We start from the raw sequence: 24,712 nt of genomic DNA, 5'->3' as shown, positions 1-24,712 counted from the left end.
TACTTTTTTCTTGTATTCAGTTTTTTTCCTGAGATTCAAATACAGTTGTACACAAAAGTTGGTACACCCCTGGTCAAATTCCATATTTTGTATTTTTGTTGTTTCTGTGTGTAAATAAGTTACACATCCTCTACAGACATACAGTACTGCACATTTTTAAACACAATTAATATTTATCTACTGGATTTAACATCACTACACTCTGTACACATCTTCCATTTAATCAGCTCCACTGACTATATAGGAGCACTTCATAGTTCTACAGTTACAGACTGTTTTATTATTAAGTATTATTTGGTTGGTGGGTCATTTTCAGCACTGCAGGGACACTGACGTGGTGGTGGTGGTGTGTTAGTGTGTGTTGCGCTGGTGCGAGTGGATCAGACACAGCAGTGCTGCTGGACTGAGAACCAAAAACATCCAGCCAACAGCATCCTGTGGGCAGCGTCCTTTGACCATTGATGAAGGATGAGAGATTGACCAACACACACTGTGCAGCAGCAGATGAGCCATCGTCTCTGACTTTACATCTACAAGGTGGACCAACAAGGTAGGAGTGTCTAAGAGTGGATAGTGAGTGGACAGTATTTAAAAACTCCAACAGCACTGCTGTGTCTGATCCACTCACACCAGCGCAACACACACTAACATACTGTGCGATGAGGTTGAAAGCACAGACAGACGATTTTTTAATTCATAATTGTTTTTGTGATGTCACAGAAACCAATACATTTACATATATCTAACTATTCAGCCTACAGCAACTTAGTCCTATCCACTTACACTGAAGTTATAAGGAGTGTTTCAGCCTGGACTGGGTTTTGAGTGATCGACAGCCAATCAGAACAGAGCTCATTTATATATACCAGTCTTAAAGGCACTGTAACAAAACAATATGTTTAATTCTAAGGGATAAAGAGAGGATGGAATATGGTCATATACAAATTTAATGTTTTTGGTACGTATAACCACACAACAGTTATTTAAGTGGACTTCAAAGCAGTGAAAAGTGAAAGAAAAATGTACTATACAGACTCTTTAATATAACTTCAGTCTATGTGGACATTCTTTAAAATTGAGGTAATAAAGGAGAATGAATAGATATTTAAAAAAAAAAGGACAGACTGTGTAGGTTAAATATTTTAATATAAAACATCACAGATGTCTATACAGTGTGATGAATCCTTCATTATATTCATGGAAAAGTTAGAAAACAGTGGTTAAAGAGACAATAAATATTTGTTTTCACACAAAAATGAGTTTCAGACCACAAAGTAGCGCAGAGTAAGGGGTCTATAGTAGAACACTGGTCTTCTTGGGAACACTGGCAGGAGGAACCCCAGACTCTGCCACCTTCTCTAACTCACCTGACTCACCTGGCCAGGTCACACCTGAGTCAGGTCTACCAGAGCAGGAAAAATGCAAACATGTGCAGTGCATAGGCTTCCCAAACTGGGCCTGAGATTCTGCTCTAATGTCACTCTTAAAGTGATACTTCAACCAAAAATCAAATTTACAGCCCACCCCACTTCAGCAGGCTAATATAGCTAACAAGTAATGGAAGCTTATGTACACCAATTAGCATGGTGCTAATGGCATGCCTAAGTCACTTCCCTCAAACCCTGTCGCTGTTTAAGAATCTCGAATAGACCTGCTGAAGGGCAGCATTTGTTAGGTCAATTAAGTCTTTAAAGGGGCAGTTCCACCAAATGTTCACAATTTATGCATAATTAAATGGTTGAGATGTCATTCAGAGTGGTTTGGTGTGAAATGCTCCGTTTTAGAGAAACTTACTGAGTCAGAGTTGTTCACAGTGGTGGTGATACGAACCAGACTTCCACCTCTAAAGGCTCCCTCACAGAAAGTTATTACATGAAATGGGTATGAATACACTGCCTGATGTCTGAGACACTGTTTTATGATAGTTTTGAGAATTAGTTCTGAAAATCCAGTCATGGTGGAAGGATACATGCAGAAGCGAAATAGTCAAAGAAAACTTATTATTTCAGATTTTTCACTATTTTCCCCATCATCAACATTCCATATAAAATAATTTCACACCAAACCCCTCTGAATCACTCTGTTTACATCTGAGTGATTGAATTATGCTGTCATAAAGGCTGTTTTTATCACTTTTTAGGTCATTTCATCTAAGAAATTGTTATGAAAGTGAGGATAGTTAGAATGAGCCTTCATAAATGTTATATAGGTTAATGTTGGTGTCTTGTAGCTTTACGAATGCCTCAGTAAATTGTTACTGACTTGATCTGGTTTTTGAGACTGTATAACACAGTTATCATTAAAATTAAGACAAAAGTATGTCATATAGCTCAAAACAGTAGCAGCAGTCTTGAAACGGTTTTGTCAGAACGTGTGTTCATAATATTAGCTGAACTATCGTTTTAAGAAGGTATCTCCTCCAGTAGCTTGCTGGCTGAGAAGAAAACCTGGAGCAGATTACTGGCCTTGCTGTGAACATGGCATAAAACAGAGGTACTCAAATCTGGATCCGTATTGCTGGTAGTTAATGCAATAATTTTGTGCGACTGGTCGTGGGCACCTGGTCCTGGACTGGGACCTCGGTATTGCTGGGGTCAGAGGCTACACATGTAAACATGAATATGAAGCACGAGCAAGCACAAGTGGTTTTGGCAGTGCAACACCATTTTGTCTTTTTGTCATTACACATACACACTCTAGGGTGAATTCATTACTGCTAAGGAGATGATTTATGTGGACCGTTCCCATAGATCTCCTTCAGAACCAGCAGAGCCGTGTCTTCAGACTCCCTGCAAAAAAAACAACATGACATATTTGCACAATTACAAATTTGCATCGATTTCCAAAATTCCTTCATAATTAAATGGCTGAGATGTAAATAGTGTCATTCAGAGTGGTTTGGTGTGAAACGCTCTGATGTCTGATACATTGTTTTATTGTAGTTTTGAGAACTTGAAACCCATTCATGGTAGAGGGATACATGTAGAGTGCTGTGAGGCAAAAAAAGTCCCCAAAGAAAACGTATTATTTCAGATTATTACTATTTTCCCATCATTAACATTCCATATAAAACTTGTGTAGGTTCACTGGTGGTTTTGGATAGTAAATGTCTATATTTGTGTTATAGTCATGGTGACCCCTGGTTCCTATCAGCACCACTGTAAAGAAATCTGGACCATTTCACACCAAACCACTGAATTATACAGAAATTTTGAAATATTGGCAGAATTCCCCTTAACATATGTACAAGGGGACAGTAACAGGGTTTTCCATCAAGTATTTCTATGAATATATGCTAACGTCATACTACAAAAAACCTGTTCACTGCAGAAAAATAATAGAATAATAATAATAATAATAATAATAATAATAAGAAGAAGAAGAAGAAGAAGAAAAGAAAAGATTATTTTTGGAAGTATATTTGATGTTTGTCTATGTAGCTTACTTTACGAGCACTGTGGTGAGCAAAATGTTCTTAGTAATGGTTTAAAGTTTATATTCCATTTCATCCATGACATTCATGCAAGCAACATAGTTTAAATCGTGCGGGTTATTTCAGCCAATGGAACAACATCTATGACGCCAGACGGATCAGCTTGGCAGGGAGGACCACCAGTCACCGCAGCGGTCTTACCATGGGGGATGTCTTTGACTACTTTCTGGCAGATGTTTGTGTGATATCTGTGGTATGTTTGTGTGCTCTCTCACCAGTAGCACAGGTGACTCTGGATGGCGAACAGGTACTCGTTAAAGCTCTCGATGGGTTTTTCCTGGAGGACGTAATCGATCCGCTGACCACCATTTAGCCTCCCCACCTTCACCTCCTTCCTCTCCTCATCCTCCACCGGAGACGCTGAGGAGCATCAGAGATGGAGTTCATGCAGCACATGCAGCAGTAGCTTTGATATAGACTTGACCACATTGGAATTAGCACAAATATTCATTCACAGTTCAGTTTACTTTCATTCAGCTTTATCAGCATCACATTTAGAGATTACAAAAAGTACTTTTTTTGGCATTTTTATTTTCTCAAATGTAACAACCACAGTAGCCTATGTGTTTGGTTTGGTTGATGGTAACATTGCTTAAAGTTCTACAGTGCTTTTGGTATTGACTCACTTTCCATGTCCTCAGTCAGTGGGGATGCTGCAGCTGTAGCGCCCCCTTCAGCCAGCGCCGGAGTGGGCAGCTGAGAGAAACTCTGCCACACGGTCCTTAACGAGCCCAGCAGGTCCGAACCCACTCGAGTTAGACCCTCTTTCAGCTCTGTTACAGCACACAGACAGGAAAAGACCCTTATTACCCTTCTTCAGACCACCCCAGGCCAACTCAAAATTCTATTAAAGGGCCCATAACATTGAAAAAGAAGGTTTTCCTCACTTTTTTTAAAGTAAAACAATTTGATGTGGCATGTAAACACTGTTATGTGTAAAGTGTACCATTTACTCCCCAGGCTGTACACTCCAAACTAAGCTGCAAAATGGCTGTTTTTTTTGTTTGTTTTTGTGATGTCATTAAGCTAGATGTCCTTTACATCATATTACTTGCACTGCACTTTATGTAACTATGTTTATCTGTATTGTTCCTGCCAAATAAATAAATTAAATTAAAAAATAATCATTTCCATGTACTCCTTCTGGTCAGCTTACAGCAGTTTACCTCGCCCATTTGTTCTAAAGTTATTCTAAAGGTGTGTTTCAGCCCAGACATCCCTTTGAAAAAGGCACAGTACAGTGCAGCTAATTCATTTTCAGTTCAGTTCATTTACATTTCACTGCTGTGGGAAGAAAACCCTGTATCTCCATTTTTATCGGTTTTTGACATAATTTGAAAATGCCCTTTACGTTGTGTGTAAATTTCATGATGAATGGACCAAAATAAATGACCCAAAATTACTTGGAAAAAAAGTCTGGTTCCATTGACTTACATTAAAAGAAAATTATGTTTTTTCCTTCTCCTGTAAAGTTACCATTTTGGAGATACAAGGTTTTCTTCCAACAACAACGATATATCAGTCTTCAAGACACAGTGACAAAAATAGCCTGTTTAATGGTTTAATTTAAATATAAGGTTGGAAAATGGTCACATAAAAGGGAATTCTGACCATTTTTGGTGCACAATGTTACAAAAAATGAAGTGGACTAGGTGACAAATACAAGAAAAATGTCAGCTATGGACCCTTTAATTTTGGTTTGGAATTAAGAATTACATTTTTCAATTCAGATTTATTTTTTTACAATATGCTGACTACACTAATGGAACTGAATAGCCTTGTTTTCTCGGTAGTGGAATATAGAGAATAAAATAATACAAATTTTTTAATAGTCTAATAAGTTTATCATGGCCAGAAAGTGAGCACATTCTTTACTGAATATTGTTGTAATTAATTAATTAGCTGCAACATCCATAATTGGTGCAGTTGAATCATAACCTTCAAACTGATGCAATTTTATGCTCCTATTACAGATATTTGTCAGTGGTAGAAATTACCCAGATGCATCCTCTTCCTCCCCTTGTGATGGGGCATCAGCATGGGCGGGACGTCCATGTCTGGAGGCAGAATCATGGGCTCGATCCGGTATGCCACCGGGTCAAACTGCACACGAGGACAGGACAGATTATTAGGAATACACTGATACTGATTTTTGTTTTTGTGAACAGCTCCTGATTCTTAGACGCTGTGTTTTGTGTTGCTCTTACAGGATGGAAGATGTTGTAGAAGCTCCTGCAGGTGGGAAAGCTGTAGTTTGGGTCGATTCTCTTCAGGCCTCTGACCGTCAGGAACATTCCTATTGGTGACCCGAAGGCAAAGAAGGCCTGAGGGTGGAAGGCCAGCTGAGGGTAATCGATCGACACCTGCAAGACAAGACAGCTGATCAGCTAATGTCACATAAAAAATGCTATGTTACAGTACAGAGGGCATCACGGATGTTTACAGAACACAACAGCAACCTGAACTTCACGCTGTCCTTCTGTAAACAGAACTGAAGGCAGAAATATTTCCTTTGTTTTTTTATGTACCAAAAAAACATTTTGATTAATTTCTACACAACCCTTTTCCAACCCCTCTTTATCTCTTAGAATTAAACTGGCTGTTTTTGTTAAAGACTGATCTTTGTAAATGAGCTGAATGGGTGGGGCTAAACTGCTGTAGGCCGAATGGGTGGAGCTAAAGTGCTGTAGGCCGAATGGGTGGGGCTAACCTGCTGTAGGCCGAATGGGTGTGGGCTAACCTGCTGTAGGCCGAATGGGTGGGGCTAACCTGCTGTAGGCTAAATGGGTGGGGCTAAACTGCTGTAGGCTAAATGAGCGGGGCTAAACTGCTGTAGGGCAAATGGGTGTGGCTAAACTGCTGTAGGGCGAATGGGTGTGGCTAAACTGCTGTAGGGCGAATGGGTGTGGCTAAATTGCTGTAGGCCGAATGGGTGTGGCTAAACTGCTGTAGGCTGAATGGGCGGGACTAAACTGCTGCAGGCTGACAGGACATGTGACTTTCCAAGATATGGGTCATTTCATTTTCAAAGAGTACTGTGATTCAATGTACATTTATTTTAACTTATCTATATAAAGCCCCTCATCTGTCTTATAATGTGTCCTTGAAGATTCAGCACACACAGCAGTCAATATAGAAAGAGTAAATATTCGCTCCACCTGTCCAATGCCAACGTCAAAGTGCTGGTAGTCCACGGCGCTGGTGGTGGGCGGGCTCTCCTGGATCAGACTGTGCAGTCTGGAGGACTTCTGGGAATGTTTTCCGGTTTGGGCTGCTGGAGCATGGAGCTGGAGCAGCAGGAGAGCAACAGGGTCAGGATGAGACAAGTACCTCAGAAACAATAAAGCCCTATCAGCTTTAGCTTCCAGTCAAACAGCCACAGCGCCGCTCTGTCTCAGAGGAAGTCTCGCTGTGACCTGCTCTGCCCTCTCCACACAGAGTTAAAGCTGCAGTACATGACATTCAAATTACAGCCTCAGATACCTTCAATTTCTTCACATAGTTGAGAATCTTCTTGCGGGGGCCCAGGGGGATTCCCAGCTCTTTCAGATCTCTCTCAGAGCACAGCATCTGGAAAACAGAAAGTCGTATTAGGAGAAAGTCTGCACAGTAAAACACACAAGCATGTCAGTATCACTGCTGTGCTGAGAGTGACCTGCCACCCAAATAGCATCTGGACAGCAATGGTCCTGTGGTGGTCTTTTTCCATTAATGGACAGGAGAGAGGGGCCTGATTAACTCTACAGCAACAGATGGGCTACAGTCTGTAACTGTACACCTACATAGTAGAGATACAAGAGTGGCGTTTCTGATAAAATGGCTAATAACTACTTAGTAGGTGTTTCTAAACTGATCACACATCTGTAATGTGTGCATAATATGGTGTTGTATTGACTGAAATATGCAGGGGGTCCCTGGAAAAAATGTTGTCCTGAACGCAGCGTATCGCTGCTGTCGGAAGAAAAGCGTGTATCTTCATTTTGTCGTTTTTCCCTTTTTGAGACAATTTGAAAATGACTGTTGCTCTTTACATTGTGTGTAAATTTCATGAACAATGGACTGCAAAAAATGGCCCAAAATGACTTGGAAAAATGTCTGGTTCCATTCACTTACATTAAAAGTGAAGCAGGTTAATTGCTTTTCCCGTAAAGTTACCATATTGGAGATACAAGGTTTTCTTCTGACAACAGCGATATGTTGCTCAAAAATCTCCATGTATGTTTTAGTATGGCACCATCGCAGCGGTGTGAGTGATCTTTGCCAAGAGCACTGACACACCTCCACACCATGACAGACGCTGGCTTTCTGACTAGTTGCTGGTAACAGTCTGAGTACACAGTGTCCATTTCTTCCAAAAATGACCTGAATAGTCTGACAACAATACACATTTCCACCGTAAGATAGTCCATCCCAGATGCCTCCGAGCCCAGAGAAGTCGACGGCGCTACTGGACACGGTTAGCGTAAGGCTTCCTTGGCACAGTAAAAATTTAACCAGCATTTGTGGATGTAAATACGTATTGTAGTGCCAAAGTTTTGCCAAAGTAATTCTGAGCATGTGTGGTTCAAACGCTAATGATGAATGACAATTCTTCACGCAGTGCCATCTGAGGGACCATCAGAGAGCTCAGTTATTCAGCTTAAGCTAGCACCCTTTATGCACTCAAATTCCTCCAAATTTCTTACATTTTTTAATTATGCTGAGCCTCACAGAGGCTGAAATATTCAAATCCCTTCCTAATGATGAGCATTGTTTTTGAACATTTTAATAATTTTCTCAAGTGCTTATTGGCGAATTGGCGATCCTCGGCCCATCTTTGCTCCTAAAGGACTCAGGTTTTCCTGGATGTTGTTATTGTAACAAATCATGATTACCTGTTGGCTGTTTTAAATCACATTCATAATTTATTTTACCTCATTACTAGCCCTAAATCACCTCAAACGTTTTGGAATGTGTTGCAGGCCTGATTGGCAGGAATGGATGTATATTTACAAATGAACTAAAACTGAGCAGACAAAACATGAAATATCTTGCGTTTATGCTGTCTCCAATGTAATAAAAGTCTATTTTTCAACATTTTTTTTTATTTGCATTCTCCAAATAAGAATTTGGGGTTGTGTATATAGTCGCTGTTGAAAAAACAATCTAATCTAAGAGCACGGTTTTGTTTGTAAAACATAAGAAAAGAACAAAGTCTACACTGCCTTAAAGGGTAAGCCACCATTTTCAGTCCTTGAGATGTAAACAGAGTGATTCAGAGTGGTTTGGTGTGAAATGATTCAGATTTCTTTACAGTGGTGGTGATAGGAACCAGGGGTCGCCATGACTACAACACAAACACAGACATGTTTTTTTACTATCCCAAACCACCAGTGAACCTACACGTGTCTTCTGAGTTTTATATGGATTATTGATGATGATGATAAATAGTCATAAATCTGGACAAATACATTTTCTTTGGGGACTATTTGGCCTCACAACACCCTGCATGTATCCCTCCACCATGAAAAATGGTGGAGGAATGACTCTGTTTACACCTCAACCATTTAATTACGTAGAAATTTTGAAAAATTAGTGGAATTCCCCTTCAACTCTACTAAAGGCCTTATGAACTGCTAATTTTGACCCAAATTTAACTCAAAGGTTAAGAACAATCCATTTCACTTTTGCACATACTTTCTCTCAGTAGACTGGAGCTGCTATCTATGAACTGCTATGAACTGAATCTCCCACTAATGGGTAGTTAGCCCATCACATGTGTTTTGGTATATGAGTTGAATTGAAGCCTCACCAGAGCCTCCAGGTCCACTTGCTCTTTCTGCAGCACTCTCAGATGTTCCTCCAGCCCTGCATTCTTCAGCGCCTCCTCCAGGCTCGTGAAGGAATTGCAGTCCAAGTCAGGGAGAGAGCTGAAGTCTTCATTATGCTCTGCTGCCTAAACAAAAATGAAAATCTGAATTACAGCTTTGTTTATAGTACATGTTGAAAGCCCATAAACATTAAAAGTCGTGATGGGATCATGTTTACTGTAATATTTCCTCAGATATTGTTAGTGAATTCAGATATGAATGTAGAAGCAAACAAACCTCCTCTGGCTCCGAGCTTTCTGATCCTGTCTTCTGATTGGTCAGGAGGTCAAAAAGGATTAATGAGCCTACAAGAGAATGAGAAATTAATATTCATTTTCCTCATAAAGAAAAAAAACTTGGACGCCAAACATGTCTTGGCTGATCAACTGCATTTGGGGTAAGTAGAAAATCATGTGAGTGTCTCATCAAATGATTCCTTTACGTCATAAAGTTGTTAGTAAAGGCCAAAGTTACTGACCCAGGCTGTGTCCAACCACAGACACGGCTCCTGAGAAGTGTGGGTGTCTGAGCAGAAAGATGCTGTGCAGGCGGTTGATCTCAGACGCCACTGTGTCCACTATGGTCTGGCAGTAGGTGGCGCTGTTGTAGAAGAACAGATCCAACACTGTGTCGTTGCAGAACTGTCTTAGGCGGCTGATGCTGGGCAGAGTGATCCGCTCAATATCTCTGTTTGATATGAGAGAGAGCTCAGTTTAAAGAAACAGCAAAAACTCTAATTATCTATTTAAAAAGAGGACAAAAATATGGACAGAATTTGTTACTAGAGTTTTTAGCTATGTAATATACTTTTGTAAGTTTAAATGCAAGTTTGCTTCTTTACTTATAGCACTGGAGTTTCAAAGCTAATGAAGCTAGCAGTGGTTGTGTTTACATGAAAAGATTTTTGCCAATCTGATTGAATACATTCGGATTATAGATTAAGACTGAGGTGTTTGCCCCCTTCCTGATTTCTTATTCTTTTGCATGTTTGTCACACTTAAATGTTTCAGATCACCAAACAAATTTAAATATTAGACAAAGATGACACAAGTAAACACAAAATACAGTTTATAAATGAAGATCTTTATTATTAAGGGAAAAAGAAATCCAAACCTACAGGACCCTGTGTGAAAAAGTGATTGCCCCCTAAACCCAATAACTGGTTGGGCCACCCTTAGCAGCAGCAACTGCAATCAAGTGTTTGCGATAACTGGCAATGAGTCTTTTACAGCGCTGTGGAGGAATTTTGGCCACTCATCTTTGCAGAATTGTTGTAATTCAGCCACATTGGAGGGTTTCCGAGCATGAACCGTCTTTTTAAGGTCATGCCACAGCATCTCAATCGGATTCAGGTCAGGACTTTGACTAGGCCACTCCAAAGTCTTAATTTTGTTTTTCTTAAGCCATTCAGAGGTGGACTTGCTGGTGTGCTCTGGATCATTGTTCTGCTGCAGAACCCAAGTGCACTTCAGCTTGAGGTCACGGACAGATGGCCGGACATTCTCCTTCAGGATTTTTTGGTAGACAGCAGAATTCATGGTTCCATTTACCACAGCAAGTCTTCCAGGTCCTGAAGCAGCAAAACAGCCCCAGACCATCACAATACCACCACCATATTTTACTGTTGGTATGATGTTCCTTTTGTGAAATGCTGTTACTTCTATGCCAGATGTAATGGGACATACACCTTCCAACTTTTGTCTCGTCAGTCCACAGAGTATTCTCCCAAAAATCTTGGGGATCGTCAAGATGTTTTCTAGCAAAACTGAGACGAGCCTTTATGTTCTTTTTGCTCAGCAGTGGTTTTCGTCTTGGAACTCTGCCATGCAGGCCATTTTTGCCCAGTCTCTTTCTTATGGTGGAGTCATGAACACTGACCTTAACTGAGGCAAGTGAGGCCTGCAGTTCTTTGGATGTTGTTGTGGGGTCTTTTGTGACCTCTTGGATGAGTCGTCGCTGTACTCTTGGGGTAATTTTGGTCAGCCGGCCACTCCCGGGAAGGTTCACCACTGTTCCATGTTTTTGCCATTTGTGGATAATGGCTCTCACTGTGGTTCGCTGGAGTCCCAAAGCTTTGGAAATGGCTTTATAACCTTTTCCAGACAGATATATCTCAATTACTTTGTTTCTCATTTGTTCCTGAATTTCTTTGGATCGCAGCATGATGTCTAGCTTTTGAGGATCTTTTGGTCTACTTCACTTTGTCAGGCAGGTCCTATTTAAGTGATTTCTTGATTGAGAACAGGTGTGGCAGTAATCAGCCTGGGTGCGGCTAGGGAAATTTAACTGCATGTTGTGTTTACTTGTGTTATCTTTGTCTAATATTTAAATTTGTTTGGTGATCTGAAACATTTAAGTGTGACAAACATGCAAAAGAATAAGAAATCAGGAAGGGGGCAAACACTTTTACACCACTGTATATGCTCACTCTACTCAACATATCCAATGGAAATCTCTGTTTACATGCACACTACAAGTAATTAGAGATACTGAACCACTAATTGATGAGGTGTAAGCTTCCTTTACTCATTAGCTACAGTCCTGCACAAGCCAGAGATCATACATACATACATACATACATACATACATACATCATCTAAACCGCTTATCCTTCTGGGTCGCGGTGGGGTGCTGGAGCCTATCCCAGCTGTCATTGGGCGGAAGGCAGGATACACCTTGGACAGGTCGCCAGTCCATTGCAGGGCGGACAGACAGACAGACATATACAATCACACACACATTCACACCTAGGGGCAATTCAGCATTTCCAATTGGCCTGACTGCATGTCTTTGGACCGTGGGAGGAAACTGGAGTACCCGGAGGAAACCCACGCAGACACGGGGAGAACATGCAAACTCCACACAGAAAGGACCCCGGTCGCCTGGCCGGGAATCGAACCCAGGCCCTTTTTGCTGTGAGGCGACAGCGCTACCCACTGCGCCACCGTGCTGCCCAGCCAGAGATCACTATTCATTTATTATCAAAATTAGAAAACATTATATACATAATTACCACATTTTTCAGTATTTAGTGTGTCCATTCTATACCTTTAACACAGCTTCCACTCTTTTTAGGAGACTCACTTTCAGTTTCTCAAAGAAATCTGCAGACACACCTCCAAAGTTCAGTCTTAGATGTTGGTTCATCATTTTCTGAAGTAATCAAACACATTCAGTGATGTTGAGGTCTGGACTCTGGGGTGGTCAGTCCACTGTTCAGCTTCTTTGTTTGATGTGTCTGTCTCCTGTTCTCAGTGAGGCTTCTTGACAGCTTCACATCCTTTCAGACCCATAGCGCTGAGTTGTCTTCTCACAGTGGAAGGATGGACAGAAACACCTGTGGATGTTTTCAGATCTGAAGCAGCTTGATTTTCTCCTCTCTCTCAAAGATGAAAGCTTTAAGTGCTGTTTATCTGATGGGGACAGTTTTAGTGTCTACCAGGTCTTCCAGGTGGTTGTTAGGGGTCCCATTTTCTCTGTAGCTTTAAATCAGTTTTTGAACTCCAGTTTCAGAAACTTCACTTACTTTCCTTTGACTTTCATCTTCCTTATGCAAGTGGATTATCTTATGTAATCTCCTTAAAAATATCTCTTTAAAAAAAAACAAAATCAATAACTTGTACCTTAACGGTGTTCTGTCTGGAAATTAAATCTCTGACTTTAGCACAGTACTGTACATTAACCTCAAAGCTCCAGTGCAAAGCTAAAGACACCAAACAGACTGATGAACAACTAAGTTCATCTACATGTGTTTTGAACATTTCCACAAAAAGGCCTATTAGTGCTCTAATTACTTCATCCACTTTACTAAGCCGGTGTTTCCAATAAAGTGGACAGTGAGCATATAATAAATCAAGAAGCCACGAGAGGCCGGGTGCTGTTAGGCACAATGCAATTTTTTTCTTTTTTGTTGCTTTTTAAAAATGGCGGACAACATAAAATATGATAAATTATTTTCTGAGAAATTGTATAAGTTATTTTTAATAACAATAGTTGACATAAACAAGTATTCCGACAAGAAATGTAGTTCCTTTAGAGCATGGTATTGCTGTCAAGCAGCCATGGATCGCTGAATGAGGAGAACAATCGGCCGCCCATCGCTGTATACTGCGGTCATTTCATGATTTTTGAAAACTTTTTGCCGTATAACGATGAACATATGATAACATATCACTGTTTAATGCAAAAGTCTTCGCTTTATAAGTACTTCTTTGTCACCAAATTACCACTGTGAGTCTTATTTTTTACCGATACAGCGGCGCCCTCTTCTCACACTGGGGCTGAATCTCAAAAGGCTCCCTGCTCCCTACATAGTGCACTACATAGGAATTTAAATATTGGAGCCCAACGGTGTAAAATATAACTAAGAAATAGTCATTTGGGACTCAGACACATCAATACTCGACAAATGATGCACTATTTGGCTGTAGAGGCTAGAATTTCAAAACTTTTATAGCTAGCAAACTATTTAGGAATCCCATTTGGGATTCATCCTGGGTTTGACGTGACTTCTGACTGAAACATGAACATTTAAAGCGTGTCAGCCATTCAAGTGACATTTTTTGACTTTTATACTGCCGCTTTACAGTGAATCATACCGTAAGTACTTTAATTTAAGCTTGTGATATTAATGATGGAGGTGTTTAGGATGTTTGCTATCTTTTAGCCTGTCAGCTAGCTGACCAGCCTAGTTCTAGTTAAGAACATAAGCTGTCAGCCTCTCAGTTTGATCAAAAACGGGTTCTTACTTCATCAACATACTCGGTGGTCCATGTGAGTAGCATGAGAGTCAAAGATTATTCCATTAACAGCACAAGAGTTTTTTTTTGTGCCGTGGCGCAGTAATACAGAGTTCAGTTGTTGTGAGGCGGTCATAGGTGAGCGTATATCATGGATTCTACAACAGGTTTTTATGCTGCTCGGCCAATCAGATTTTAGGACTGGAACTCTCTATTTTATAAGAGCAGACTTAACCTCCTCCTCTCTCACTGAGTCTGTGTAGGATTTTTTAATCCCATTAGTGATGTCTGTTTATCTGACCTGTCCACTCCTGTGGTTTCTCCGTGTAACACTCTGTGCCAGTTTACAGGCAGAAATTCCACGCGGCCGATGGATTCCTGATCCACAGTAGAGCTAAAATGGCTGCTGATGAGTGTCAGAGACGCACTGCGGAACTCGTTCACTGAAAAGAAAAAAAAACAAAACAAAAAAAAACAAACAAAAAAAGAATTATTTTATTAATTAATTTAAACATTCATTTAAACAAAGGGAGCTACACTGACCATCAAATGTTTGGGGACAGCTACCTTTTCATAATGTTTTTGGTCCAAATGATCATGTTTTCTTTGAGATGCACAACAATAACACAATCATAACTGTTTCTTTTCCAGTTATCAGATTATTAAGTGGGTTGTGTAATCAGCACGCTCTGATTTCTTAGAGCAGATTAAGGTCTAGAAATCTGATTAACAAATCTGATAAAGAGGCTGGATTTGAGCTCAGTAATGGGGTTTTTCAGTGCATGTAAACCTTCACTCTGATTACTTTTGTTTCTCTGCTTGACGAAATGAAGGATTTAAATATTCTTAATCTTCATATTTTCTGACATTAAGGTTAAAAGTTTTTTAAATAGCTAATAAAAAGTAATTGCAGCATGAAGTTTGAGTTTGAGTTTCATTACGTTACATCTTATTCTGTGAGTTTATTGGCCGGTTGTAAAACCGAAATCCGATTACAGCCTGACTCATGTAGACCCGGAGTTTCCCCAGTATCTGATTACCCAAGAGCATGAAAACACAGTGAGCCAGTTATTGACACATCTGATTTTCTGCAGTGATCAGATTAGTAAGTGTAAACACACTAAAACAGTTACTGACACAATCTGATTTTCTGCAGTTTTCAGATTATTTAGTGCATGTAAACACACTCTTTGTCAGTTTGCAATAACTGCACATATTAAAGCTGAATCAGGTTTATTTAAAGAAAATCAATATCCTACGTGCAAATATTTGTGCCAATGTTAGTGACAGTGCTACCTTGGCAATAAAGCCAAAGGACAAACCCACTTTCTCCCAGTGCTGTGATGTCAGCACTGATCAGCACTCAATCTCACTTTCAAAATATATAGTGTAATGTTACTGTCGAGCTAAAGCAAACATCCTCACAGGCCACAGGTGAAGAAGGTAGGGAGTTTAATCTCACCACACTGGACGATGCCTCTCAGACGCAGGTCACACGCTGGCCCAATCCCGTGTACCATAAACACCAGATGATCCACCGAGTCCGGCTCTCCTGCAGAAAACACACACACAGCTAATATCACACATTTAACAAGACAGATACTGAACACAGTGTTGAGTGCTTAACCTTCTGCATTACAGCAACAACAACAACAACAACAACAACAATTAAAATATTGCATTTTTCACTTTACTTACAAAATCTCCAAGTGCTTTATAGAGGAATATAAATACAATATTCAAAGGATAAAAAAAAACAATACAGTCTAAATGAAAATCAGGAAAAAATGAGCCACTTTGAGGCATATCCTAACCTAAACAAATACATTTTTTATCTGGACATCGAGTTTGAAATCATGCATTCCCTTGAATGCTGCTCCAGAGTTTAGGAGATCTGTAAGACAATGATCTTCTACCAGCTGAGCTGTGAGAGATCAGTGCTGTAAGCCTGCCTCAGCTGAGTGAAGTGATCTGGATTGTCTGTTATGCTTTAACAGATTAGTATTATCTACCAGAGCTCAATCTGAATCAAATCTGATTCACAGTGATTCAGAATCAGTTTTATGTAAAAGTGTTATACGCTTCCAGCGCTTGTTAGCAACATTGGCCTCATAGCTCCAGTGCTAAAACTAAATAAGCAAATTTCAGACACCAAACACGTCTCAGATGATAAACTACATTTGGAGTATCTAGGGGTGAATCTGTGTAACCTGGATTGAAATTTGAATTTTTTGCTGAACTATTACTTTATCACAAACATATGCTAAAATATGATAATCGGATATCGTTTCTGGGGTCTGGACTCACCCTGAGGGATTTCCACTGGAATATTCTCTATTCCTCTCTTCAGAGTCCTGGCCTGTGTGCGCTCGCCGGGCGACGGAGGGAAATCTCTGCAGTAGTTTGGGTGCTGAGTCATCAGCTGAGAGAGGAAACACAAACCATCAGTCAAACCATCAGTCAAACCATCAGTCAAACCAATACACAAACGACCAGATCTTGGATTATGAAACATACATGAACAAACATTTGTGATTCTTCTTATTGAAGGAACATTATTGGAGGTGGAGAAAATATATCACAATATTTCAAGAAATTTTCACGGACATGATGTGTCACGATATTTATTTTTTCAGACATCTGATCAGTTGAAACTGAGAACAAAGAACCAGGAGTGCTATATTAAAAAATACTATCACAAAGTATGAACACAATGACTTCTGTTCAGCATTTGGCACTAAATCCAGTTAAACTGGGCTTTTACTTGCTTTATAATGAAACATGCAGTTGGTCAGGGTCTACAAGCACTGCTGATACACACAATATGCTCAGAAAAGCATAATATATTGTTTTGTGACATTACTTATCACGTTAACAATATATATTGTCGTAATGCCTAGCCCTAAGCATTAGTAACACAAATATTTTTAAAAAGTAATAATATAATATTTTTGCCTTTTTTTGTCACACAGCATGTGACAATGGAACTACATGCTGCAATGCATATAGGGTACGCAGAGTACACATAGTTAGTCAAGGTAAAAACATCAAGTTGAAATAAAATAACAGTGACCAATGGCAGTGTATTCATTTACTCAAATTGTATTCAATGCAGATCACAGTTATATGCTGTTGCCCTATGGCAACAACTATATTTCATTATTTTATATAAAACGTATCTCATCTAAACTGGTTTCTTTGCTAAAAAAAGTAATTTTAAGGTCCTACACACTGTGTTTGAAAGCTAGGCCATGTGATCAGATAAAAGTATGCCAGGTTACACAAAAAACCTTCAGTTTACCAAAGAACGTTGTGCAGTGTTAAAGACATTTTGATTTATAGACTATAACAAATGCTTGAAATTTGTTTCCAAGACAAATATAAACAGTGAAATTAGGCCTGTATATGGATTTGTTTTCAAAATATACATTGTAAATGTACATTTTTCTTCAGGGAGGCTGCTGGAGAATCTAAAACAGATTTTTTGAACACTTTTTTGCTCCCTACATAATTTCACAGTTTAATGATCTTCACTGTTATTCTAAAAGTGTGGGAAATCTTAAAAACATAACAAAAAAGACAAACGCTTCATAATCAAGTGTGACCTGTAATTGGTTCCGCATAGAGCCCGTATTCCCACTGGCACTTTTAAAAGCGGTCACAGGTCACAGTGATACTGATCACTATGAGTTTAAAAAGCTTTGGCTGGGTAACGTTACCATACATAAATACAAATTTATTCCGAATCTACTGGAATTTCCTCAGATGGAAGCTGGACTAAATTACTAAACACGCTTATAAAAAGTAAAAAAAGAAAAGAAATTATACATTTTTAATTATTAAAAGGAAACAAATACAGCCAAATTCACAAAGAGGCTTGTGGAGCAGCCATGCAGAAGGAAGACAGAAGCTGAGCAATGATGTGGTCTGAAATACAAAATTTCAAACGAATTTTGAGAAAATCACTCATTTAGTCAGCTTTATGAAAATTACCCCGAACAAAATGCTGTTTTTTACCAGTTAACCACATTTAAAAATAACCATCCTCCAGATGAATATGAAGAATATTTGTGAAAAACTTGAAGTGCACATGTTGATGTTTAATGTGAAGCGCAGACATCTTGAAGACATTTTGCAGCCACAGTTTGTGTTTACAGCAGCTGGTGATCAGCGCTGGCATGAAATAGATGGGAGGACTAAATTAAGCTAACAGGGTAACATTAGTGCTCTGCAATGCTCTTCAAGGCAGAAAATGGAAAAAAAAAATGTTACACAAACACAAGAAGTTTCCAGCTGATTCCACACACCGTCAAAACAGCCAGGCTTCAACGGTAAATAACACACTTTGGGAAAAACGATTCATTTGAACCGATCATGACGTTACGTTTGTCACATCGTCAAATTTCAGCTGTTAGCCAAGAAAGGACCCCAAATCCCAGATGCGTCAGAGTCGAAGAATCGACTCCCCATCACTTTGTGAGAGTACCTTTGGGTTGTGGAGGATGACCGTTTCCCCTGTGGGCAGCTCCAGATTCCTTTTCCATTCCTCCAGGGTCACAGCGATCATGTAGGCATCCTGTAGGATGGGGAAGAATCAAATATGACTCCCAGCTGCATCTCACCCCTCTATGTCTGTATTATATTTGTGTATTCAGTGTAGTTTCAACGTAGGTCAGTATTAAAACAGTCAAATCAACCAAATCATACTGAAATGAGGTGGAATCCGAAAGAATTGTAATGAAAGTCAGAGGTTGTGAGGTCACAGATTTGCAGCCCTACAAACAGGTTAGAGGCTGATGCAGTGATGCTGCTGCTGTTCACCTCCAGCAGGTCACTGATGTCCTCGGTGTGGGGAGTGTAGCTCATCTCTTTACTGCCTTTATGGAACCAGGAGCAGCGCCGGACCTCCGAGGATGTCTGATCCCAATAAACAGCATAACGCCGCCTCTCCTTTATACACACGTCATACCGCCGACCTTCTGTTGCTATGATCACCTCACCTTCACTCTCACCTGCTACACACAGAATACACACACTGACAGCATAAGCCTCATGATTTCCATTTTTCACTCTTTTAATTATTGCATGAAACTTGTTTTGAATATATTGAATGACTGAACAACGTTAAAAGTACAGTGGTATGGGGGAGTTTCAATACCAATGGGCCAATTTTTGATTTTAGTGGACGATTTATATTTATTTGCTGAGTTTAAAATATTGGAAAAACACATAATATAAAAGGTGCCATAACTTTTGCACAGGCCACATTTTTTGCTCTCCCTCAGTTTGTTAAATTAAGTAAATAAACAGTAATTGTGCATTAAAATGTGTTCTTTGTAGAGGATGTGTTGACTTAATATCACTAAGAAAATCAACACAAGGAATTTAACCAGGGGTGCCAATAGTGATATTTCTATTATTGTATATTAGCTTTTAAATGGTTACATTGAAAACTTTGAGTGACTGAAAATAGTAAAAGAACAGTAATGAATGTAAAAGTGTAAATCATTAATAAAAGTCCCACTGACCGCGAGCGAAGGCGTCCTCCAGCCTCTGAGAGTCCTCCTTGCTGAAGGGCTGCCAGCAGTCCCTGCCATCCGTCTTCTGGTTGTAGAACCAGTGCTGCTGAACTGGTTCATACGGCTCAGGGGGTTCGATCATGATCCAGTCAGGACCCCTCACCTCCTCCCTGAGCTCCACAACCTGCAACACATTACATCTGTAAATCTTTCGGTCCACATTTTTCCTGTACAAACCCATTTACACTTACTTACACAAAGCTTTGGTCTGAACATCATTCAAATTGTACTCTTACTTCTGGCCGAAGTACTAAAAATAACTTTCGACAGGCAGTTTATAGTGTTACTATGACATTTCATAACGTCATAATATGACTATAACCAAAAGTACATCTTAGGATAAAAGGGGTTCCATATTTACCTCTGTAAAGAACCATATACAACAAGTTATCTTCACAGAGAAAACCACTTAAACAGGAAAAGAAGCATTTGAATGGTTCTTGAAGTTGACACTGTTTTTAACAAAGAACTTAAAAAAACTTTTTTTAAGGGTGCAGGCCATAAAGCCTGACCCATGTGTGTTAGGGGCTGAGTGTGCCAGATGGGGCAAAAACAAAACAAAACAAAACAAGCAAACAAGCATTCAAAATCATGTTAGAAGTGACCAAATTGCTTTACACATACAAAATAGTTCCCTACGTTTACATGCTTTGCCTTTAGGCAGACACAGAAATACAATGCTAGAGAAATACTAACATTTTGTGCTTAAATGCTAACATCTAGTTAGATCTAACTTTTGTTCCATAATCAAATACATGAAAATTCAGGTCACTGCAGATTTCACAGGGCAGATTTAGCACACCACGGCGGTAAAGCAACCAAGGTCATGGTCTTGGATGACCTTTACTCTGTGTGACTGCCAGCCGGCTGACCTGCTCCAAATCATTCTCTATCACCAACCATCCTACTGCGTCTGTTTCACAAAGCACAATTCTGTTACTTTTGGCTTAAAGAAATAGCTAAGCAAAATATCTAATTTGCAGTTTCCCCTATTACCTCAAACATAGTCAATCAGCCAAGACATGTTTTGATGTCTTTAGTTGTAGCACTGGAGCTATGAGGCTAATGTAGCTAACAAGTAATAGAAGGTTATACCTATACAGTGCTAGTCATCTCATGCCTCAAAGTGTGTGGAGCTGTTCAGTATCTCTAATAGACTTGATTATGTGGTTTCTGACTCACTGCTATCTATAAACATGGACAAAAGTATGTTAGCATAGCTAAGACACTAGCAGCCATTCTGAAGCCTTAATTTTGTCCCTACTTCTTGTCCAGGGTTTGAGGCAAATGTGTGATGATCTAGTCATGCATTTAGCACCGCGCTTCCATTAACTGTTAGCTACATTAGCCTCATAGCTCCAGTGTTAAAACTAAAGAAGTAAACTTCAGACTCCAAACATGACTATGGTGATTGTCTACATTTAGTTCAAAGGGGAAAACTGGGTTGTGTGATTTTTTTTCCTAAGCCTGATCCAGCTTAGTAGAGCTTGCTTTAAGAAATATCCGTCAGAGATATTTTGAGAATCTGTTGAATCAGATGGAGATCAGGGTTGAAACTCATTGCAACAGGACACATCTCCAGAATGAGGGCTGGTGGCCCCATTGCAATGGATACACATGACCACATCACATCAGGGGGATTTTCATTTTTACACAATGGACTCTTGACCATGATGTCATTATGAGGCGATGATATTTGTCAGTCAGCCAGCTATGGCAAAAGTCAAGCCTGTCCAGTAGACCTCTGAAGTTGTGTCATTCTGTATGCCGTCATGCCCACATTAGAAACTCTGGGTCTAAACTGGATTTAGGATTAAAGATCTGGGGATCAAAACACAAAAATGTCCCAAAGCCGGTATGTTTTGTCTTGTGTACCTTTTCGCTCTAAATGCCACTGATTCTCTGAATTATGAGGTCATTAAGGAGTTGATATATGAACACTGCTAATACCCCTGCGCACTGAAATGATATATGACTAAACTTCAACACTATTGTTATATAGTAACACCAGCCACTCCTAATGTACTCTACTACTGCCAAAGACAATAAACTACCACACTGGACAAAGCGTGCAGGTTTGTTTAGGGTGTTTTTGTGAGGTCAGTGCGATAATGTCAATTTTGTGTGCGGCAGTGTTAGCTCACATGTAGCGAAAATGTATACACAATCTCGTAATTCAGAGGATCCACTAATATTCAGAGGAAAAACTATGTAGGACAAAAACCGACCTGCTTTGGAACATTTCTGAAAATCCCACTCATATTTCACATAGAGAAAAACAACTTAGAGCAAAGTTACTTTATAGCTACAGAGTTATACATATGAAATTTTTATTCGTTTTTTTTTATTATTTTTTTTTTCCATTTGCTTTCAGTTAGTGTGCATTAAAAGTATTAGTTTTGTTTTATTTGTCTAAAAAGTAATAGTCTTAGTTTTTTTTATTATTTCAGTTTCATTGTAGTTGCTGGTATTATGATGAACACTGTGATAGAAGGTATTTGATGAGGATGAACACAGCAGCAGACTGAGCTCATCTCGGCTCCAACTTTCCTTAAACACGGCCGAAAACAGAAAAAACTTATTACACTCTCATTCACTGCAAAAACTAAAACTAAAGGTTGATTCTGAGTAATTCTATTTTGTTTATATATAGTCATTTCTATTTTTATTTCAGTTTATAAGCACAGTTGTGCAGCTCTATTTTTCACATTAGAGATAGCTTTAGTGAACTATAATAACCCAGAGTTACAAAATAGATGACACAGCACCTCTGAAGCCTAAAGAGGGAAAAAATATCCACCTGATTTTCACAAAGCAGGGTATCTCAGTTAGCCAGATAACATAAAATAAAAATCGATTCTACCCAACTGTCCGCTTCTACATCTCAAAAACTGTGGATCCAGCGCAGACATGACTGATGTTTTAGATCAGGGGTGCCCAATCCTGGTCCTGGAGATCTACCAGCTGCAGCGTTTAGCTCCAACCCTAATCTAACACACCTGATCCAGCTAATCAAGGTCTTCAGGTGCATCTGACTATATGAGCCAGGTGTGTTGGATCTCCAAGACCAGGATTGAGCACTCCTGTTTTTTCATGATGCTAATTGGTGGCTATAGGCTTCCATGACTACATTAGCCTCATAGCTCCAGTACTAAAACTATAGAACCAAACTTCATACACCAAACATGTTTTTAAAGAATATTCACTGTTTTGAACCGAGCTGTTTTATTAGTTGTGGTCAATCAGGAGTAAACATCACTGAATAAAATCCTAGAGAAACCTCTCAGATAGGAGCGTATATCATATCTCTTGGCTGACTGACATTCTGGGTAAGGGGCTTAACTGTGTACATTTGGTTTTTGTCCAAACTACCTCTTTGAATCCAAAGTGAAGACTGTCCTATATATCTCTTCTTCTACTGGACAAACCCGACCTTTGGTTAATGTCTGTCTAACTGAACCGTCTGTGACGTAAACAAACAAACAAACATACACAGATGGCAAAAATGGAACTGGAGAGACTTCAGACAGTGAATGACAGTCAGTCCACTGAAAACAGCATCAACCGCTGACAACAACAGGAATACTATCAACAAAAGACTAACATATAATATATTATATAGGATCCGGACACAGACAACTATTTTAAAATGTTAAAAACCGACAGAAAATGACCACAGAAAGATAATCGGTCATCAAAACACGAAGACGGGTCAGAATAAGTACATTTACATCGCCTATATATATATAATGTATACCCCTCACAGATATCATTAACTTTCCTCTCAGCGCCGGTTACACACAACCGAGCCCTCAGGATGGAAGACTAGTGACGTATTTCTCCTGGTTTTACACATTATAACCACAAAATCGAGTTTCACAGCTAACAATGTGACATCAAAACAGAGTCCTACCCTCCAGCTCGGACATACGGGCACACAGCAGGGTCAAAAAGCGAGGAGAACCGCGTTTCAGCTCACAGTGTTTTCCACACTGCAGGAAAACACGCAGGATATAAATACACACAGAGCTGCTCTGAAAGAGGATAAAGGTCGACTGAGAGGAGGAATCAGTGAAATATCAGCGCTCATGTGAGCATGAGGTCATTCAGTGAACGTATCAATGTGGATCAGTGAGTCAGGAGGACATTATGAAGATACTAAAGATAATAAGATAAAGATGGTGATAGAAATCAACAGCAGGCACAGGATTAGATCAGGTTTCCCTAACAATACACACTTAAAAAGATGCTTCTTTAAGGGCTCTTTAGAAAAGAAAATAGTTCTATATAGAACAATGAACACTCAAAGAACCTTTTGCATGATTAAAGGGTTCTTTGCATTGCTTTGAGATTGTGTTGAATATGGATGCATAGAATCTTTTTGAAAAATGCTCTATATAGCACTGAAATGGATGCTTCTATCGTTACAGGCTTGACATCATAACAATAGCAGAACCTTTTTCAAAAAGGTTCTATATAGAACCATCTACAGCGCATTCCTCACCAATCTGAAGAACGCTTTCACGATGCAAAGAACCCTTTAATCATGCAAAAGGTTCTTTGAATGTTCATGGTTCTACATAGAACTTTTCTTTACTAAAGAACCCTTGAAGAATCATCTTTATAATAAGGGAATAATACTTCATTTTAACAACAACAACAAAAAATAGTTTAACATACTACACAAATACTTGTTTATACATATTATAAGTTTGCATCTAAACATGCCATAAGAGCAACGTGTACAGACCACAGAGTCAGAGACCAACCTTCATTGAATTCATTTCCAGTCATTAAAGGGAAACTTGACAGATTTTTCAAAAATTCTGTATTATTAAATGGTTGAGATGTAAACAGAGTCGTTCAGAGTGGTTTGGTGTGAAATGCTCTGCTCTAGATAAACTTACTGAGTCACAATTGTTCACATATTTCACAAAAGTTCCCTCACAGAAGGTTATTACATGAAATGGTTATGAATTCACTGCCTGATGTCTGAGACACTGTTTTCTGATAGTTTTGTTAAACAATTTTGGCCTAAAATGTATTTTAATT

General features: G+C 39.4%; 1 protein-coding gene across 5 annotated transcripts; it reads right to left on the bottom strand.

Annotated features, from left to right (window-relative positions):
• Nucleotides 1-1,127: 1,127 nt before the first annotated feature.
• On the bottom strand, nucleotides 1,128-23,698 carry ddhd2 (DDHD domain containing 2). 5 transcript variants are annotated; one of them, XM_036594373.1, is made up of 18 exons: nucleotides 23,425-23,645; nucleotides 20,022-20,068; nucleotides 19,610-19,784; nucleotides 18,903-19,096; nucleotides 18,568-18,657; nucleotides 16,389-16,503; nucleotides 15,544-15,633; nucleotides 14,383-14,524; nucleotides 9,821-10,029; nucleotides 9,580-9,647; nucleotides 9,285-9,428; nucleotides 6,977-7,063; nucleotides 6,652-6,780; nucleotides 5,701-5,856; nucleotides 5,491-5,596; nucleotides 4,120-4,266; nucleotides 3,709-3,853; nucleotides 1,128-2,789 (listed from the first exon to the last, which is right to left on the bottom strand). In XM_036594373.1, the coding sequence occupies exons 3-18, from the start codon at nucleotides 19,740-19,742 to the stop codon at nucleotides 2,717-2,719; spliced, it is 2,028 nt and encodes a 675-aa protein (XP_036450266.1). In that variant the 5' UTR covers nucleotides 19,743-19,784; nucleotides 20,022-20,068; nucleotides 23,425-23,645; the 3' UTR covers nucleotides 1,128-2,716. The 5 variants fall into 5 exon arrangements, with proteins under 5 accessions (XP_036450266.1, XP_036450265.1, XP_036450264.1 ...); XM_036594372.1 differs by lacking the exon at nucleotides 20,022-20,068 and having other exon boundaries at nucleotides 23,574-23,698; XM_036594371.1 differs by lacking the exon at nucleotides 20,022-20,068 and having other exon boundaries at nucleotides 18,903-19,093; nucleotides 23,425-23,649.
• Between the last annotated feature and the right edge of the window lie 1,014 nt (nucleotides 23,699-24,712).

Source organism: Colossoma macropomum, unplaced genomic scaffold (assembly GCF_904425465.1).
Source record: "Colossoma macropomum unplaced genomic scaffold, Colossoma_macropomum, whole genome shotgun sequence".
NCBI classification, from domain to species: domain Eukaryota; kingdom Metazoa; phylum Chordata; class Actinopteri; order Characiformes; family Serrasalmidae; genus Colossoma; species Colossoma macropomum.
Note: the sequence above shows the minus strand (reverse complement) of the source record. Positions and strands in the feature narration are given on the sequence as shown.

Coding starts and splice junctions, on each gene's coding strand:
- ddhd2 (XM_036594370.1), bottom strand. Junction 19,097..19,609: donor GGAGGACGCCTTCGCTCGCG/GTCAGTGGGACT, acceptor TTCTGTGTGTAG/CAGGTGAGAGTGAAGGTGAG. Junction 3,854..4,119: donor ACTGACTGAGGACATGGAAA/GTGAGTCAATAC, acceptor GATGCTCCTCAG/CGTCTCCGGTGGAGGATGAG.